This window comes from Oncorhynchus nerka, linkage group LG6 (genome assembly GCF_034236695.1).
Source record: "Oncorhynchus nerka isolate Pitt River linkage group LG6, Oner_Uvic_2.0, whole genome shotgun sequence".
In the NCBI taxonomy this organism is placed as follows: domain Eukaryota; kingdom Metazoa; phylum Chordata; class Actinopteri; order Salmoniformes; family Salmonidae; genus Oncorhynchus; species Oncorhynchus nerka.
Genome location: NC_088401.1, coordinates 90,003,553 through 90,025,270, shown reverse-complemented (window position 1 = coordinate 90,025,270; position 21,718 = coordinate 90,003,553). Strand labels below are relative to the sequence as shown.

The window sequence follows — 21,718 nt, the reverse complement described above, 5'->3', positions numbered from 1 at the left end:
TGGAACATTAACTATCTGATATGGAACATTAACTATCTGATATGGAACATTAACTATCTGATATGGAACAATAACTATCTGATATGGAACAATAACTATCTGATATGGAACATTAACTATCTGATATGGAACATTAACTATCTGATATGGAACATTAACTATCTGATATGGAACAATAACTATCTGATATGGAACATTAACTATCTGGAACAATAACTATCTGATATGGAACAATAACTATCTGATATGGAACATTAACTATCTGATATGGAACATTAACTATCTGATATGGAACATTAACTATCTGATATGGAACATTAACTATCTGATATGGAACATTAACTATCTGATATGGAACAATAACTATCTGATATGGAACAATAACTATCTGATATGGAACATTAACTATCTGATATGGAACATTAACTATCTGATATGGAACATTAACTATCTGATATGGAACATTAACTATCTGATATGGAACATTAACTATCTGATATGGAACATTAACTATCTGATATGGAACAATAACTATCTGATATGGAACATTAACTATCTGATATGGAACAATAACTATCTGATATGGAACATTAACTATCTGATATGGAACATTAACTATCTGATATGGAACATTAACTATCTGATATGGAACATTAACTATCTGATATGGAACATTAACTATCTGATATGGAACATTAACTATCTGATATGGAACAATAACTATCTGATATGGAACATTAACTATCTTCCATGGAACATTAACTATCTGGAACAATAACTATCTGCCATGGAACATTAACTGTCTGATATGGAACATTAACTATCTGGAACATTAACTATCTGATATGGAACATTAACTATCTGGAACATTAACTGTCTGATATGGAACAATAACTATCTGATATGGAACATTAACTATCTGGAACATTAACTGTCTGATATGGAACATTAACTATCTGATATGGAACATTAACTATCTGGAACATTAACTATCTGATATGGAACAATAACTATCTGATATGGAACATTAACTATCTGATATGGAACATTAACTATCTGGAACATTAACTATCTGATATGGAACATTAACTATCTGATATGGAACAATAACTATCTGATATGGAACATTAACTATCTTCCATGGAACATTAACTATCTGATATGGAACATTAACTATCTGATATGGAACATTAACTATCTGATATGGAACATTAACTATCTGATATGGAACATTAACTATCTGATATGGAACATTAACTATCTGATATGGAACATTAACTATCTGATATGGAACATTAACTATCTGATATGGAACATTAACTGTCTGATATGGAACATTAAATATCTGATATGGAACATTAACTATCTGATATGGAACATTAACTGTCTGATATGGAACATTAACTGTCTGATATGGAACATTAACTATCTGATATGGAACATTAACTATCTGATATGGAACATTAACTATCTGATATGGAACATTAACTATCTGATATGGAACATTAACTATCTGATATGGAACATTAACTATCTGATATGGAACATTAACTATCTGATATGGAACATTAACTATCTGGAACATTAACTATCTGATATGGAACATTAACTGTCTGATATGGAACATTAACTATCTGATATGGAACATTAACTATCTGGAACATTAACTGTCTGATATGGAACAATAACTATCTGATATGGAACATTAACTATCTGGAACAATAACTATCTGATATGGAACATTAACTGTCTGATATGGAACATTAACTATCTGATATGGAACATTAACTATCTGATATGGAACAATAACTATCTGATATGGAACAATAACTATCTGATATGGAACATTAACTATCTGATATGGAACAATAACTATCTGATATGGAACATTAACTATCTTCCATGGAACATTAACTATCTGGAACAATAACTATCTGATATGGAACATTAACTGTCTGATATGGAACATTAACTATCTGATATGGAACATTAACTATCTGATATGGAACATTAACTATCTGATATGGAACATTAACTATCTGGAACAATAACTATCTGCCATGGAACATTAACTGTCTGATATGGAACATTAACTATCTGATATGGAACATTAACTATCTGATATGGAACATTAACTATCTGATATGGAACAATAACTATCTGATATGGAACATTAACTATCTTCCATGGAACATTAACTATCTGGAACAATAACTATCTGATATGGAACATTAACTGTCTGATATGGAACATTAACTATCTGATATGGAACATTAACTATCTGATATGGAACATTAACTATCTGATATGGAACATTAACTATCTGATATGGAACATTAACTATCTGATATGGAACAATAACTATCTGATATGGAACAATAACTATCTGATATGGAACATTAACTATCTGATATGGAACATTAACTATCTGATATGGAACATTAACTATCTGATATGGAACAATAACTATCTGATATGGAACATTAACTATCTGGAACAATAACTATCTGATATGGAACAATAACTATCTGATATGGAACATTAACTATCTGATATGGAACATTAACTATCTGATATGGAACATTAACTATCTGATATGGAACATTAACTATCTGATATGGAACATTAACTATCTGATATGGAACAATAACTATCTGATATGGAACAATAACTATCTGATATGGAACATTAACTATCTGATATGGAACATTAACTATCTGATATGGAACATTAACTATCTGATATGGAACATTAACTATCTGATATGGAACATTAACTATCTGATATGGAACATTAACTATCTGATATGGAACATTAACTATCTGATATGGAACATTAACTATCTGATATGGAACAATAACTATCTGATATGGAACATTAACTATCTGATATGGAACAATAACTATCTGATATGGAACATTAACTATCTGATATGGAACATTAACTATCTGATATGGAACATTAACTATCTGATATGGAACATTAACTATCTGATATGGAACATTAACTATCTGATATGGAACATTAACTATCTGATATGGAACAATAACTATCTGATATGGAACATTAACTATCTTCCATGGAACATTAACTATCTGGAACAATAACTATCTGCCATGGAACATTAACTGTCTGATATGGAACATTAACTATCTGGAACATTAACTATCTGATATGGAACATTAACTATCTGATATGGAACATTAACTATCTGATATGGAACATTAACTATCTGGAACATTAACTGTCTGATATGGAACAATAACTATCTGATATGGAACATTAACTATCTGGAACATTAACTATCTGATATGGAACATTAACTATCTGGAACATTAACTGTCTGATATGGAACAATAACTATCTGATATGGAACATTAACTATCTGGAACATTAACTGTCTGATATGGAACATTAACTATCTGATATGGAACATTAACTATCTGGAACATTAACTATCTGATATGGAACAATAACTATCTGATATGGAACATTAACTATCTGATATGGAACATTAACTATCTGGAACATTAACTATCTGATATGGAACATTAACTATCTGATATGGAACAATAACTATCTGATATGGAACATTAACTATCTTCCATGGAACATTAACTATCTGATATGGAACATTAACTATCTGATATGGAACATTAACTATCTGATATGGAACATTAACTATCTGATATGGAACATTAACTATCTGATATGGAACATTAACTATCTGATATGGAACATTAACTATCTGATATGGAACAATAACTATCTGATATGGAACAATAACTATCTGATATGGAACATTAACTATCTGATATGGAACATTAACTATCTGATATGGAACATTAACTATCTGATATGGAACATTAACTATCTGATATGGAACATTAACTATCTGATATGGAACATTAACTATCTGATATGGAACATTAACTATCTGATATGGAACATTAACTATCTGATATGGAACAATAACTATCTGATATGGAACATTAACTATCTGATATGGAACAATAACTATCTGATATGGAACATTAACTATCTGATATGGAACATTAACTATCTGATATGGAACATTAACTATCTGATATGGAACATTAACTATCTGATATGGAACATTAACTATCTGATATGGAACATTAACTATCTGATATGGAACATTAACTATCTGATATGGAACAATAACTATCTGATATGGAACATTAACTATCTTCCATGGAACATTAACTATCTGGAACAATAACTATCTGCCATGGAACATTAACTGTCTGATATGGATCATTAACTATCTGGAACATTAACTATCTGATATGGAACATTAACTATCTGATATGGAACATTAACTATCTGATATGGAACATTAACTATCTGGAACATTAACTGTCTGATATGGAACAATAACTATCTGATATGGAACATTAACTATCTGGAACATTAACTGTCTGATATGGAACATTAACTATCTGATATGGAACATTAACTATCTGGAACATTAACTATCTGATATGGAACATTAACTATCTGGAACATTAACTGTCTGATATGGAACAATAACTATCTGATATGGAACATTAACTATCTGGAACATTAACTGTCTGATATGGAACATTAACTATCTGATATGGAACATTAACTATCTGGAACATTAACTATCTGATATGGAACAATAACTATCTGATATGGAACATTAACTATCTGATATGGAACATTAACTATCTGGAACATTAACTATCTGATATGGAACATTAACTATCTGATATGGAACAATAACTATCTGATATGGAACATTAACTATCTTCCATGGAACATTAACTATCTGATATGGAACATTAACTATCTGGAACATGAACTATCTGATATGGAACATTAACTATCTGATATGGAACATTAACTATCTGATATGGAACAATAACTATCTGATATGGAACAATAACTATCTGATATGGAACATTAACTATCTGGAACAATAACTGTCTGATATGGAACATTAACTATCTGATATGGAACATTAACTATCTGATATGGAACATTAACTATCTGATATGGAACATTAACTATCTGATATGGAACATTAACTGTCTGATATGGAACATTAACTATCTGATATGGAACATTAACTGTCTGATATGGAACATTAACTATCTGATATGGAACATTAACTATCTGATATGGAACATTAACTATCTGATATGGAACATTAACTATCTGATATGGAACATTAACTATCTGATATGGAACATTAACTATCTGATATGGAACATTAACTATCTGATATGGAACATTAACTATCTGGAACATTAACTATCTGATATGGAACATTAACTGTCTGATATGGAACATTAACTATCTGGAACATTAACTGTCTGATATGGAACAATAACTATCTGATATGGAACATTAACTATCTGGAACAATAACTATCTGATATGGAACATTAACTGTCTGATATGGAACATTAACTATCTGATATGGAACATTAACTATCTGATATGGAACAATAACTATCTGATATGGAACAATAACTATCTGATATGGAACATTAACTATCTGATATGGAACAATAACTATCTGATATGGAACATTAACTATCTTCCATGGAACATTAACTATCTGGAACAATAACTATCTGATATGGAACATTAACTGTCTGATATGGAACATTAACTATCTGATATGGAACATTAACTATCTGATATGGAACAATAACTATCTGATATGGAACATTAACTATCTGATATGGAACATTAACTATCTGGAACAATAACTATCTGCCATGGAACATTAACTGTCTGATATGGAACATTAACTATCTGATATGGAACATTAACTATCTGATATGGAACATTAACTATCTGATATGGAACATTAACTATCTGATATGGAACATTAACTATCTGATATGGAACATTAACTATCTGATATGGAACATTAACTATCTGATATGGAACATTAACTATCTTCCATGGAACATTAACTATCTGGAACAATAACTATCTGCCATGGAACATTAACTATCTGATATGGAACATTAACTATCTGATATGGAACATTAACTATCTGGAACATTAACTATCTGATATGGAACATTAACTATCTGATATGGAACATTAACTATCTGATATGGAACATTAACTATCTGGAACATTAACTATCTGATATGGAACATTAACTATCTGATATGGAACATTAACTATCTGGAACATTAACTATCTGGAACATTAACTATCTGATATGGAACATTAACTATCTTCCATGGAACATTAACTATCTGGAACAATAACTATCTGCCATGGAACATTAACTGTCTGATATGGAACATTAACTATCTGGAACATTAACTATCTGATATGGAACAATAACTATCTGATATGGAACATTAACTGTCTGATATGGAACATTGACTATCTGGAACATTAACTATCTTATATGGAACATTTGTAATGTTGTCACTTTGTTGTGAGGAAGCCCTCTAAATTCATCTTTCAGAACTAGGTTTGTTGTGAGGACGCCCTCTAAATTCATCTTTCAGAACTAGGTTTGTTGTGAGGAAGCCCTCTAAATTCATCTTTCAGAACTAGGTTTGTTGTGAGGAAGCCCTCTAAATTCATCTTTCAGAACTAGGTTTGTTGTGAGGAAGCCCTCTAAATTCATCTTTCAGAACCAGGTTTGTTGTGAGGAAGCCCTCTAAATTCATCTTTCAGAACTAGGTTTGTTGTGAGGAAGCCCTCTAAATTCATCTTTCAGAACTAGGTTTGTTGTGAGGAAGCCCTCTAAATTCATCTTTCAGAACTAGGTTTGTTGTGAGGAAGCCCTCTAAATTCATCTTTCAGAACTAGGTTTGTTGTGAGGAAGCCCTCTAAATTCATCTTTCAGAACTAGGTTTGTTGTGAGGAAGCCCTCTAAATTCATCTTTCAGAACTAGGTTTGTTGTGAGGAAGCCCTCTAAATTCATCTTTCAGAACCAGGTTTGTTGTGAGGAAGCCCTCTAAATTCATCTTTCAGAACTAGGTTTGTTGTGAGGAAGCCCTCTAAATTCATCTTTCAGAACTAGGTTTGTTGTGAGGAAGCCCTCTAAATTCATCTTTCAGAACTAGGTTTGTTGTGAGGAAGCCCTCTAAATTCATCTTTCAGAACTAGGTTTGTTGTGAGGAAGCCCTCTAAATTCATCTTTCAGAACCAGGTTTGTTGTGAGGAAGCCCTCTAAATTCATCTTTCAGAACTAGGTTTGTTGTGAGGAAGCCCTCTAAATTCATCTTTCAGAACTAGGTTTGTTGTGAGGAAGCCCTCTAAATTCATCTTTCAGAACTAGGTTTGTTGTGAGGAAGCCCTCTAAATTCATCTTTCAGAACCAGGTTTGTTGTGAGGAAGCCCTCTAAATTCATCTTTCAGAACTAGGTTTGTTGTGAGGAAGCCCTCTAAATTCATCTTTCAGAACTAGGTTTGTTGTGAGGACACCCTCTAAATTCATCTTTCAGAACTAGGTTTGTTGTGAGGAAGCCCTCTAAATTCATCTTTCAGAACTAGGTTTGTTGTGAGGAAGCCCTCTAAATTCATCTTTCAGAACTAGGTTTGTTGTGAGGAAGCCCTCTAAATTCATCTTTCAGAACCAGGTTTGTTGTGAGGAAGCCCTCTAAATTAATCTTTCAGAACTAGGTTTGTTGTGAGGAAGCCCTCTAAATTCATCTTTCAGAACTAGGTTTGTTGTGAGGAAGCCCTCTAAATTCATCTTTCAGAACTAGGTTTGTTGTGAGGAAGCCCTCTAAATTCATCTTTCAGAACTAGGTTTGTTGTGAGGAAGCCCTCTAAATTCATCTTTCAGAACTAGGTTTGTTGTGAGGAAGCCCTCTAAATTCATCTTTCAGAACCAGGTTTGTTGTGAGGAAGCCCTCTAAATTCATCTTTCAGAACTAGGTTTGTTGTGAGGAAGCCCTCTAAATTCATCTTTCAGAACTAGGTTTGTTGTGAGGAAGCCCTCTAAATTCATCTTTCAGAACTAGGTTTGTTGTGAGGAAGCCCTCTAAATTCATCTTTCAGAACCAGGTTTGTTGTGAGGAAGCCCTCTAAATTCATCTTTCAGAACTAGGTTTGTTGTGAGGAAGCCCTCTAAATTCATCTTTCAGAACTAGGTTTGTTGTGAGGAAGCCCTCTAAATTCATCTTTCAGAACTAGGTTTGTTGTGAGGAAGCCCTCTAAATTCATCTTTCAGAACTAGGTTTGTTGTGAGGAAGCCCTCTAAATTCATCTTTCAGAACTAGGTTTGTTGTGAGGAAGCCCTCTAAATTCATCTTTCAGAACTAGGTTTGTTGTGAGGAAGCCCTCTAAATTCATCTTTCAGAACTAGGTTTGTTGTGAGGAAGCCCTCTAAATTCATCTTTCAGAACTAGGTTTGTTGCTGGACAAAAGAGTGCTGACATTCTGTTTAGCCAATCAGCTAGCTAGATATTTTGCTGCAGTTAGCTATTCTAGCTTGCTGATATTGATCAGACAAATCCCAAAGTGTACCCTGTTTCTGATGCATGTATTTTACAATACTTATTTGCTACAATACCTTGCTATATCAAGTTCAACTTTGTGTGGATGTTCTCTCAGGTATAAAGGTGATAAGTTGATCAGCCGTCGTCCAGAGTTCAACAGGATGCGTCTCCATCAGCACTATAACTTAGAGATCAGAGACGTTCACCCTGAGGATGCTGGGAACTACACCGTCCTCCTCAAGAACACCGCGGCCTTGCTGGAGAGGAGAATCACCATCACACTCATCATCAACGGTAACCATCACCATAACCATCACACTCATCGTCAACGGTAACTATCACCATAACACTCATTGCCATCGGTGACCATCCCCATAACACTCATTGTCAACAGTAACTGTCATCATAACCATCACACTCATCATCAACGGTAACAACAGTTGAAGTCGGAAGTTTACATCCACTGAGGTTGGAGTCTTTAAAAATAGTTTTTCAACCACTCCACAAATGTCTTGTTAACGAACTATAGTTTTGGCAATTCGGTTAGGATCGACTTTGTGCATGACGCAAGGAATTTTTCCAACAATTGTTTACAGACAGATTATTTCACTTAAATGTCACTGTATCACAATTCCAGTTGGTCAGAAGTTTACATACACTAAGTTGACTGTGCCTTTAAGCAGCTTGGAAAATTACAGAAAATGAATTCATGGCTTTAGAAGCTTCTGATAGGCTAATTGACATATTTGAGTCATTTGGAGTTGTACCTGTGGATGTATTTCAAGGTCTACCTTCAAACTCAGTGCCTCTTTGCTTTACATCATAGGAAAATCAAAATAAATCAGCCAAGACCTCAGAACAAAAAATTATAGACCTCAACAAGCCTGGTTCATCCTTGGGAGCAATTTTCAAACTCCTGAAGGTACCACGTTCATCTGTACAAACAATAGTATGCAAGTATAAACACCATGGGGCCACGCAGTTGTCGTACCGCTCAGGAAGGAGACGCGTTCTGTCTCCTAGAGATGAACGTACTTTGGTGTGAAAAGTGCAAATCAATCCCAGAACAACAGCAAAGGACCTTGTGAAGATGCTGGAGGAAACAGGTACAAAAGTATCTATATCCACAGTAAAACAAGTCCATAACCTGAAAGGCCGCTCAGCAAGGATGAAGCCAATGCCCCAAAACCGCCATAAAAAAGCCAGACTACGGTTTGCAACTGCACTTGGGGACAAAGATCGTACTTTTTGAAGAAATGTCCTCTGGTCTGGTAAAACAAAAATAAAACTGTTTGGCCATAATGACCGTTGTTCTGTTTGGAGGAAAAAGGGGGAGGCTTTCAAGCCGAAGAACACCATCCCAACCGTGAAGCACAGGGGTGGCAGCATCATGTTGTGGGGTACTTTGCTGCAGGAGGGGCTGGTGCACTTTCCAAAATAGATGACATCATGAGGTAGGAAAATTATGTGGATATATTGAAAGATCTCAAGACATCAGTTAAAGCTTGGTCCAAATGGGTCTTCCAAATGGACAATGACCCCAAGCATACTTCCAGAATTGTGAATTGTGACAAAATGGCTTAAGGACAACAAAGTCAAGGTATTGGAGTGGCCATCACAAAGCCCTGACCTCAACCATATAGAAGATGTGTTGGCAGAACTGAAAAAGCGTGTGTGAGCAAGGAGGCCTACAAACCTGACTCAGTTACACCAGCTCTGTCAGGAGGAATGGGTCAAAATTCACCCAACTTATTGTGGGAAGCTTGTGGAAGGCTACCCGAAATGTTTGACCCAAGTTAAACAATTTAAAGGCACTGCTACCAAATACTAATTGAGTGTATGTAAACTTCTGCCCCACTGGGAATGTGATGAAAGAAATAAAAGCTGAAATAAATCATTCTCTCTACTATTATTCTGACATTTCACAACTTAAAATAAAGTGGTAATCCTAACTGACCTAAGACATGGAATTTTTACTAGGATTAAATGTCAGGAATTGTGAAAACTGAGTTTAAATGTATTTGTCAAAGGGGTTTGTAAAACTTCTGACTTCAACTGTATAACTATTACAAGCATTGTCAACGGTAACTATCACCATAACACTCATCGTCAATGGTAACTATCACCATAACACTCATCGTCAATGGTAACTATCACCATAACACTCATCGTCAATGGTAACTATCACCATAACACTCACCGTCAATGGTAACTATCACCATAACACGCACCGTCAACGGTAACTATCACCATAACACTCATTGTCAACGGTAACTATCACCATAACACTCATCGTCAATGGTAACTATCACCATAACACTCATCGTCAACGGTAACTATCACCATAACACTCATCGTCAACGGTAACTATCACCATAACACTCATCGTCAACGGTAACTATCACCATAACACTCATCATCAATGGTAACTATCATCATAACACTCATCGTCAAGGGTAACTATCACCATAACTCTCATCGTCAACTGTAACTATCACCTTAACATACATAGTCAATGGTAACTATAACCATAACCATCACACTCATCGTCAACGGTAACTATCACCATCACACACATCGCCAACGGTAACTACCTCCATCAAACTCATCGTCAATGGTAACTATCACCAATACACTCATTGTCAAGGGTAACTATCACCAATACACTCATCGTCAACGGTAACTATCACCATAACACTCATCGTCAATGGTAACTATCACCATAACACGCACCGTCAACGGTAACTATCACCATAACACTCATTGTCAACGGTAACTATCACCATAACACTCATCGTCAATGGTAACTATCACCATAACACTCATCGTCAACGGTAACTATCACCATAACACTCATCGTCAACGGTAACTATCACCATAACACTCATCGTCAACGGTAACTATCACCATAACACTCATCATCAATGGTAACTATCATCATAACACTCATCGTCAAGGGTAACTATCACCATAACTCTCATCGTCAACTGTAACTATCACCTTAACATACATAGTCAATGGTAACTATAACCATAACCATCACACTCATCGTCAACGGTAACTATCACCATCACACACATCGCCAACGGTAACTACCACCATCAAACTCATCGTCAATGGTAACTATCACCATCAAACTCATCGTCAACGGTAACTATCACCATCACACACATCGCCAACGGTAACTATCACCAATACACTCATCGTCAAGGGTAACAAATAAACAAATAACAAGAAACAGTTACAAATAAACAAAGCACCTGGGTAAAAAGCTCATCATCAAACTACTTTCAGCGGTGCAGTTGAACACAAACACACTCTCAGCGGTGTTGTTGAACACACTCTCGGCGGTGCAGTTGAACACAAACACACTCTCGGCGGTGTAGTTGAACACAAACACACTCTCGGCGGTGTAGTTGAACACAAACACACTCTCGGCGGTGTAGTTGAACACAAACACACTCTCGGCGGTGTAGTTGAACACAAACACACTCTCGGCGGTGTAGTTGAACACAAACACACTCTCGGCGGTGTAGTTGAACACAAAGACACTCTCGGCGGTGTAGTTGAACACAAACACACTCTCGGCGGTGTTTGAACACAAACACACTCTCGGCGGTGTAGTTGAACACAAACACACTCTCGGCGGTGTAGTTGAACACAAACACACTCTCGGCGGTGTAGTTGAACACAAAGACACTCTCGGCGGTGTAGTTGAACACAAAGACACTCTCGGCGGTGTAGTTGAACACAAACACACTCTCAGTTGAACACAAACGCACTCTCAGTGGTGTAGTTGAACACACTCTCGTGGTGTAGTTGAACACACTCTCAGTGGTGTAGTTGAACACAAACACACTCTCGGTGGTGTAGTTGAACACAAACACACTCTCGGTGGTGTAGCTGAACACAAACACACTCTCAGTGGTGTAGTTGAACACACTCTCAGTGGTGTAGTTGAACACACTCTCAGGGGTGTAGTTGAACACACTCTCATCGGTGTAGTTGAACACACTCTCAGCGGTGTAGTTGAACACACTCTCAGTGGTGTAGTTGAACACACTCTCAGCGGTGTAGTTGAACACACTCTCAGTGGTGTAGTTGAACACACTCTCAGTCGTGTAGTTGAACACACTCTCAGTGGTGTAGTTGAACACACTCTCAGTGGTGTAGTTGAACACATTCTCAGTGGTGTAGTTGAACACACTCTCAGTGGTGTAGTTGAACACACTCTCAGCGGTGTAGTTGAACACACTCTCAGCGGTGTAGTTGAACACACTCTCAGCGGTGTAGTTGAACACACTCTCAGTGGTGTAGTTGAACACACTCTCAGTGGTGTAGTTGAACACACTCTCAGCGGTGTAGTTGAACACACATTCCCAGCTGTGTATGTGAACAGACACACACTCTAGTTGCCAGGCTCAATAAATCAAATGGAATATTCCCAAAAGGTTCAAGCTATATCAAGCATTTGGTAATATTAGATTTATGCATTTGACCATGGTCTGATACCCTGATTAGAGTCTCCCCGTCATTCTACCCCCCCCCCAGTTCCCCCTCAGATCCATGAGAAGGAAATAGCGACACCCTCTAACCCGTATAGCCGTGGCAGCAGACAGACCCTCATCTGTACAGGGTACGGACTCCCCGCCCCCAACATCACCTGGCAGTGGAGGGCATGGAGCCCCTGTGGCCTCAACAGCACCCAACGCCTGGAAGACAAACACCCACACCTGTAAGACACACCCACACCTGTAAGACACACCCACACCTGTAAGACAAACACCCACACCTGTAAGACACACACCCACACCTGTAAAACACAACCACAACCATAACTATCACCATAACACTCATAGTTAACGGTAACTATCACCATAACAGTAACTATCACCATAACACTCATCGTCAACGGTAACCATCACCATAACTATCACCATAACACTCATCGTCAACGGTAACTTTCACCATAACACTCATCGTCAACGGTAACTATCACCATAACCATCACCATCCCACTCATCGTCAACGGTAACTATCACCATAACACTCATCGTCAATGGTAACCATCCCCATCATACGCATCGTCAACGGTAACTATCACCATCACACTCATCGTCGAGGGTAACAAATAAACAAACAACAAGAACCATTTACAAATAAACACCTGTTGCATAGAAGGCTCACCATCAAACTATTTTCAGTGGTGTAGTTGAACACACACTCTCAGTGGTGTAGTTGAACACACACTCTCAGTGGTGTAGTTGAACACACTCTCAGCGGTGTAGTTGAACACACACTCTCAGTGGTGTAGTTGAACACACACACATTCTCAGTGGTGTAGTTGAACACACTCAGTGGTGTAGTTGAACACACTCTCAGTGGTGTAGTTGAACACACACACATTCTCAGTGGTGTAGTTGAACACACACACATTCTCAGTGGTGTAGTTGAACACACACACATTCTCAGTGGTGTAGTTGAACACACTCTCAGTGGTGTAATTGGACACACTCTCAGTGGTGTAGTTGGACACACTCTCAGCGGTGTAGTTGAACACACTCTCAGCGGTGTAGTTGAACACACTCTCAGCGGTGTAGTTGAACACACTCTCAGTCGTGTAGTTGAACACATTCTCAGCGGTGTAGTTGAACACACTCTCAGTGGTGTAGTTGAACACACTCTCAGCGTTGTAGTTGAACACACTCTCAGCGGTGTACTTGAACACACTCTCAGCGGTGTAGTTGAACACACTCTCAGTGGTGTAGTTGAACACACTCTCAGCGGTGTAGTTGAACACACTCTCAGCGGTGTAGTTGAACACACTCTCAGCGGTGTAGTTGAACACACTCTCAGCGGTGTAGTTGAACACACACACATCCCAGCCTGTAAAATCCACACACACATACACGGTCTATGTAGTTCTAATCAGTTTTTTAGTTTTGTAGTTCTAGATATTTTAGTAGTTTTGTATTTGTAGACAGTTTTGTAGTTTTGTAGTTCTAGATATTTTAGTAGTTTTATAGTTGTAGACAGATTTGTAGTTTTATAGTTTTGTGTCGTTTTGTAGTTCTAGATAGTTTTGTTGTTTTGTAGTTCTAGATTTTAGTTTAGTAGTTTTCAGTGGTGTAAAGTACTTAAGTAATAATACTTTAAAGTACTACTGAAGACGTTTTTTGGCGTATCTGTACTTTACCATTTATATTTTTGACAACTTTTACTTTTACTTCACTACATTCCTAAAGATAATATTGGACTTTTTACTCCATGTATTTTTCCTGACAACTCAAAATAGCAGGACAGGAAAATGGTCCAATACACACACTTATCAAGAGAACATCCCTGGTCATCCCTACTGCCTCTGATCTGCTGGACTCACTAAACACACATGCATCTTCTGTAAATAATGTCTGAGTGTTGGAGTGTTCCCCTGGCTATCTGTAAATTATGTCTGAGTGTTGGAGTGTCCCCTGGCTATCTGTAAATAATGTCTGAGTGTTGGAGTGTGCCCTTAGCTATCTGTAAATAATGTCTGAGTGTTGGAGTGTGCCCTTGGCTATCTGTAAATAATGTCTGAGTGTTGGAGTGTGCCCTTGGCTATCTGTAAATAATGTCTGAGTGTTGGAGTGTTCCCCTGGCTATCTATAATGATGTCTGAGTGGTGTCGTGTGCCCCTGGCTATCTGTAAATGATGTCTGAGTGTTGGACTGTGCACCTGGCTATCTGTAAATTATGTCTGAGTGTTGGAGTGTCCCCTGGCTATCTGTAATGATGTCTGAGTGTTGGAGTGTCCCCTGGCTATCTGTAATGATGTCTGAGTGTTGGAGTGTCCCCTGGCTATCTGTAATGATGTTGGAGTGTGCCCCTGGCTATCTGTAAATGTCTGAGTGTTGGAGTGTGCCCCTGGCTATCTGTCAATTTTAATAACAAGAAAATGGTGCCCTCTGCTTTGCTTAATAGAAGGAATTTGAAATTATTTATATTTTTACTTTTACTTTTGATACTGAAGTACATTTAGAACCAAATAACTTGACTTTTACTGGGTGACTTTCACTTTAACCCTGGATACTAACACACCCTGGTTGTATAATAACAGTTTTGTAGTTTTGTAGTTCACCCTTTTGTAGTTCTAGATATTTGTAACACATTTGTAGTTTTGTAGTTTTGTAGTTCTAGATCGTTTAGTAGTTTTGTACTACACCCTGGATTTGTACTAGATCACTAGATCGATTTGTTTATTATTACACACCCTGGATACTAGAAAGTTTAGTAGTTTTGTTGTTGCGTATAAAACACCTTCTGGATATTAACTGCAACTCAGTATTTCACACCTGCTGGGGATACTAACACACAGGATGTACAGATCACACACAGAGAGAGAGGGAATACAAGAGAGGGAGCACCCTGGCCATACTAACACACCCTGGATACTAACACACTCAGTATTACACACCCTGGATACTAACACACCCTGGATACTAACACACCCTGGATACTAACACACCCTGGATACTAACACACTCAGTATTACACACCCTGGATACTAACACACCCTGGATACTAACACACCCTGGATACTAACACACCCTGGATACTAACACACTCAGTATTACACACCCTGGATACTAACACACCCTGGATACTAACACATCCTGGATACTAACACACCCTGGATACTAACACACCCTGGATACTAACACACCCTGGATACTAACACACCCTGGATACTAACACACTCAGTATTACACACCCTGGATACTAACACACCCTGGATACTAACAGACTCAGTAGTACACACCCTGGATACTAACACACCCTGGATACTAACACATCCTGGATACTAACACACCCTGGATACTAACACACCCTGGATACTAACACACCCTGGATACTAACACACTCAGTATTACACACCCTGGATACTAACACACCCTGGATACTAACACATCCTGGATACTAACACACCCTGGATACTAACACACCCTGGATACTAACACACCCTGGATACTAACACACCCTGGATACTAACAGACTCAGTATTACACACCCTGGATACTAACACACCCTGGATACTAACACACCCTGGATACTAACACACTCAGTATTACACACCCTGGATACTAACACACCCTGGATACTAACACACCCTGGATACTAACACACCCTGGATACTAACACACTCAGTATTACACACCCTGGATACTAACACACCCTGGATACTAACACACCCTGGATACTAACACACCCTGGATACTAACAGACTCAGTAGTACACACCCTGGATACTAACACACCCTGGATACTAACACACTCAGTATTACACACCCTGGATACTAACACACCCTGGATACTAACACACCCTGGATACTAACAGACCCTGGATAGTACACACCCTGGATACTAACACACCCTGGATACTAACACACTCAGTATTACACACCCTGGATACTAACACACCCTGGATACTAACACACCCTGGATACTAACACACCCTGGATATTAACACACCCTGGATACTAACACACCCTGGATACTAACACACTCAGTATTACACACCCTGGATACTAACACACCCTGGATACTAACACACCCTGGATACTAACACACCCTGGATACTAACACACCCTGGATACTAACACACCCTGGATACTAACACACTCAGTATTACACACCCTGGATACTAACACACTCAGTATTACACAGTGTTGTGTCTTTGGCTATGCCGGATTAAGTGAAATGACATGCTATTCTATAAAATCCTTTCTCTGTAATTAATATTACCTGATTGAGCTAATCATGTAAATGTAATTAACTAGAAAGTCGGGGCACACGAAAGAGTGTTTATAGAGCTGTTATCTTCCGAACAAACTCTTAAAGACCTGGTAATCTTTTATATCAATAGCAGTCAACATTAATCGTCACCTTATTTCAGTCTCATCTGAACATCGTAGAATTCTTGGTTATCTTCACAAACCCTGGCTAACAAGTTGAATCAGCAATACAACATTGGGTTAAATTATTTATTTACTAAATACCTAACTAATTATAAAGAATGAATCATACATTGATTACAAATTACGTCATAAAGGAAAACGTCCCTAGCGGACGGAACAGATATGACAGCTGGTTCCACGAAGGGGGGTTTCAGTGAAAGAGCAGGAAGACTGAGGAACAAAGGGAGAAGCTAAGATATCATAAATACAGTATCTTATGCATTCTAAATTACCACCCATTTTGAAAAGGAAAATGCAATAAATATTTACTCTGAGCTGCGCTTCGGTAGGTTGGTCTTAGATGCTGGTCGTGTTGGCCAACAGAGATCTTCCTGTCCTCGGAAGAATGTCTCTGGTGGTAAATTGGATACGTTGTAGTAACGTCGTTGTGTGTTAGACTGGGTTCGTTGTCCGTCCTTTCCTAGCCCACATTTACAGCTGATGTTGCTAGCTCAACGGCTAGGATGTCTCACTTCTTTAGTGAATAAGAGTTCAAAGTTCATACCATTCACAACCAAAGCTCACGCTAGGGTTAGCTTAGTTCTGTAGTTGATATGTTAGTCCTTTTAACGTGGGACCGTCGTCCTCACATCCGCGGAACAGATAGTTACATTTTCGTCAAGGGCTTGTATAGTGGAGGGAGAGAAGGGTGTGTTTCATAGTTTATAACCCATGTCTCTTCACAGGGGCGGGCCACTGATTGAGCAGATCCCTAACCTTATGAAAACCCAAATCTCTCATTTGGAAGCTAAAATGAAATTGAATCTTTTCACAAATAGTGTCATATTTAAACATTTAAAATGCACAACAATTCTATGTGAATCGGATAACTAGAATGTGTAGACTTTCCCAGATACCGTTTAGGTCGTCCTGTCATCAGTCACAATGTCACAGATGACAACCGAACTGACATCATATTCATTAAGTACCGACGCATATTTTCCACTGGTTGGATTAACGAAATATGGTTCCTTTCCCCCCACCGTTTGATGTTCCCAGACTCTCTATGTTTAACAAAGGCTATTCAAGAGTCCTTCAGTAGAGTCAAGAAAGGTATTTATGAGGGCGTCATAAACCTTATCCACAGCCCAACGTCATAACAACAGGGATGGGCAAACATTTGATTTATTTTACCTTTATTTAATCAGGCAAGTAGGTTAAGAACTAATTATTATTTACAATGACAGCCTAGGAACAGTGGGTTAACTGCCTTGTTCAGGGGCAGAATGACAGATTTTTACCTTGTCAGCTCGGGGATTCGAACTAGCAACCTTTCAGTTACTGACCCAATGCTCTAACTACAGGCTACCTGCCACAACGTGAGTTTAAAGATCTGTTGTTCTGCCACTGAGCAAGGCAGTAAACACACTGCTCCCCGAGCGCCGAAGATGTGGATGTCGATTAAGGCAGCCCCCAGCACCTGGTAGAGAGAATGCCAAGATTGTGCAAAGCTGTCATCAAGGCAAAGGGTGGATACTATGAAGAATCTCAAATCTGAAATATATTTTAATTTGTTTGACACTTTTTTGTTTACTTCCTTCCATCTTCAGTCCAGTGCATTTCAGTCCAGTGCATTTCAGTCCAGTGCATTTCAGGCCAGTGTATTTCAGTCCAGTGTATTTCAGTCCAGTGCATTTCAGTCCAGTGCATTTCAGTCCAGTGCATTTCAGTCCAGTGCATTTCAGTCCAGTGTATTTCAGTCCAGTGCATTTCAGTCCAGTGCATTTCAGTCCAGTGCATTTCAGGCCAGTGTATTTCAGGCCAGTGTATTTCAGGCCAGTGTATTTCAGTCCAGTGCATTTCAGTCCAGTGTATTTCAGTCCAGTGTATTTCAGTCCAGTGTATTTCAGTCCAGTGCATTTCAGTCCAGTGCATTTCATGTATAAGACACATGTATAAGACACAGGTATTCTCACTCATCCACACACCCCCTGGGGCGTCCTCTGTTCCTCTCCTGCACGTTACACCATGCAGTGGAGCTAAGAACCGCTTCCCTTCTGCAAATCATCCTGCACACACACACAGAGACACACACACACACACACAGAGACACACACACACACACACACACACACACACACACACACACACACACACACACACACACACACACACACACACAGACACACACACACACACACACACACACACACACAGAAAGACACACACACACACACACACACACAGAGAGACAGACACACACACACACACACACACACACAGAGAGACAGACACACACACACACAGAGACAGACACACACAGAGACACACACAGAGAAACACACACACAGAGACAGACACACACACACAGAGACAGACACACACACACAGAGACACACACACAGAGACACACAGAGACACACAGAGACACACACACACACACACACACACACACACACACACACACTGAGACGCACACACACACACACACTCACACTGAGACACACACACACACAGCTGTCAATCACTGACACAAACACACACGTAGGCATGCGCTTGCGCTCACACACTTCTCTGGTAAAACACACACACTGAGACACACACACACAACACACAGAAACACTGAATCACCGATCAGGGCCTAGGGCTTTCCTCATCCTTACTCAGTCTTCAGAAGCCCAGGAGAACCATCTAATGGATGTTCTGTAGGGACAGGGACAAGGCTTCTCAACCTGGGACTGTCCCTCCCAGCCATGGCATTCTGTTGTGACCACCTCTGAGTGAATTATGTTGCATCTATCTGAACAAACAATATCATACATCTCAATGTATCTCCCTTAGGGCTTCATTTCAGATCGTAATGTTTTTTTTTTAAAGGAGAGGAGATGGAGGGGAGAGGTTATGAAGGGAAGATGGGAGAGGGGAAGGAGGGGAGAAGAGGAGGTTATAGAAGTGGACAGAAGAGAAGAAGGGAGAGGAGAATGAGGGGAGGGGAGGAGAAGACAATGAGAGGAGAAGAGAATGAGGGGTGGGGAGAAGAGGAGGTGATAGAAGTGGACAGAAGAGAAGAAGGGAGAGGAGAAAGAGGGAGAAGGAGGGGAAAGGAGAAAGAGGGGAGAGGAGAAGGAGGGAGAAGAGAAGGAGGGAGAGGAGAAGGAGGGGAAAGGAGAAAGAGGGAGAGGAGAAAGAGGGAGAGGAGAAGGAGGGAGAGGAGAAGGAGGGTAAAGGAGAAAGAGGGGAGAGGGGTAGGGGTAGAGGAGAGGAGAAGAGGTGGTGGAAATACAGGAATGAACAAACTATAAGGAACATGAAGAGTAGATAGTAGAACAGTAGAACAGTAGTAACATCAGCCAGTAGAACAGTAGAACATCAGCCAGTAGAACAGTAGTAACATCAGCCAGTAGAACAGTAGAACATCAGCCAGTAGAACAGTAGAACATCAGCCAGTAGAACAGTAGTAACATCAGCCAGTAGAACAGTAGTAACATCAGCCAGTAGAACAGTAGAACATCATCCAGTAGAACAGTAGTAACATCAGCCAGTAGAACAGTAGTAACATCAGCCAGTAGAACAGTAGTAACATCAGCCAGTAGAACAGTAGTAACATCAGCCAGTAGAACAGTAGAACAGTAGAACATCAGCCAGTAGAACAGTAGTAACATCAGCCAGTAGAATAGTAGTAACATCAGCCAGTAGAACAGTAGAAACATCAGCCAGTAGAACAGTAGTAACATCAGCCAGTAGAACAGTAGAACAGTAGAACATCAGCCAGTAGAACAGTAGAACATCAGCCAGTAGAACAGTAGTAACATCAGCCAGTAGAACAGTAGTAACATCAGCCAGTAGAACAGTAGAACATCATCCAGTAGAACAGTAGTAACATCAGCCAGTAGAACAGTAGTAACATCAGCCAGTAGAACAGTAGTAACATCAGCCAGTAGAACAGTAGAACAGTAGAACATCAGCCAGTAGAACAGTAGTAACATCAGCCAGTAGAATAGTAGTAACATCAGCCAGTAGAATAGTAGAACAGTAGTAACATCAGCCAGTAGAACAGTAGTAACATCAGCCAGTAGAACAGTAGTAACATCAGCCAGTAGATAGTAGAACATCAGCCAGTAGAATAGTAGTAACATCAGCCAGTAGAACAGTAGTAACATCAGCCAGTAGATAGTAGAACAGTAGAACATCAGCCAGTAGAACAGTAGAACATCAGCCAGTAGAACAGTAGAACAGTAGAACATCAGCCAGTAGAACAGTAGAACATCAGGCAGTAGATATTAGAACAGTAGTAACATCAGCCAGTAGAACA

At 38.8% G+C, this 21,718-nt stretch overlaps 1 protein-coding gene across 1 annotated transcript in view; it reads left to right on the top strand.

The window, feature by feature from the left end:
- The window catches only part of LOC135572088 (vascular endothelial growth factor receptor 3-like), a 153,175-nt gene extending 139,962 nt beyond the window's left edge, over positions 1 to 13,213 (top strand). Inside the window, exons 9-10 of the mRNA XM_065019103.1 lie at positions 8,590 to 8,768; positions 13,026 to 13,213. Coding sequence (XP_064875175.1) covers positions 8,590 to 8,768; positions 13,026 to 13,213 — 367 coding nt within the window. The remainder of the gene's footprint in view (positions 1 to 8,589; positions 8,769 to 13,025) is intronic.
- Positions 13,214 to 21,718: the final 8,505 nt, after the last annotated feature.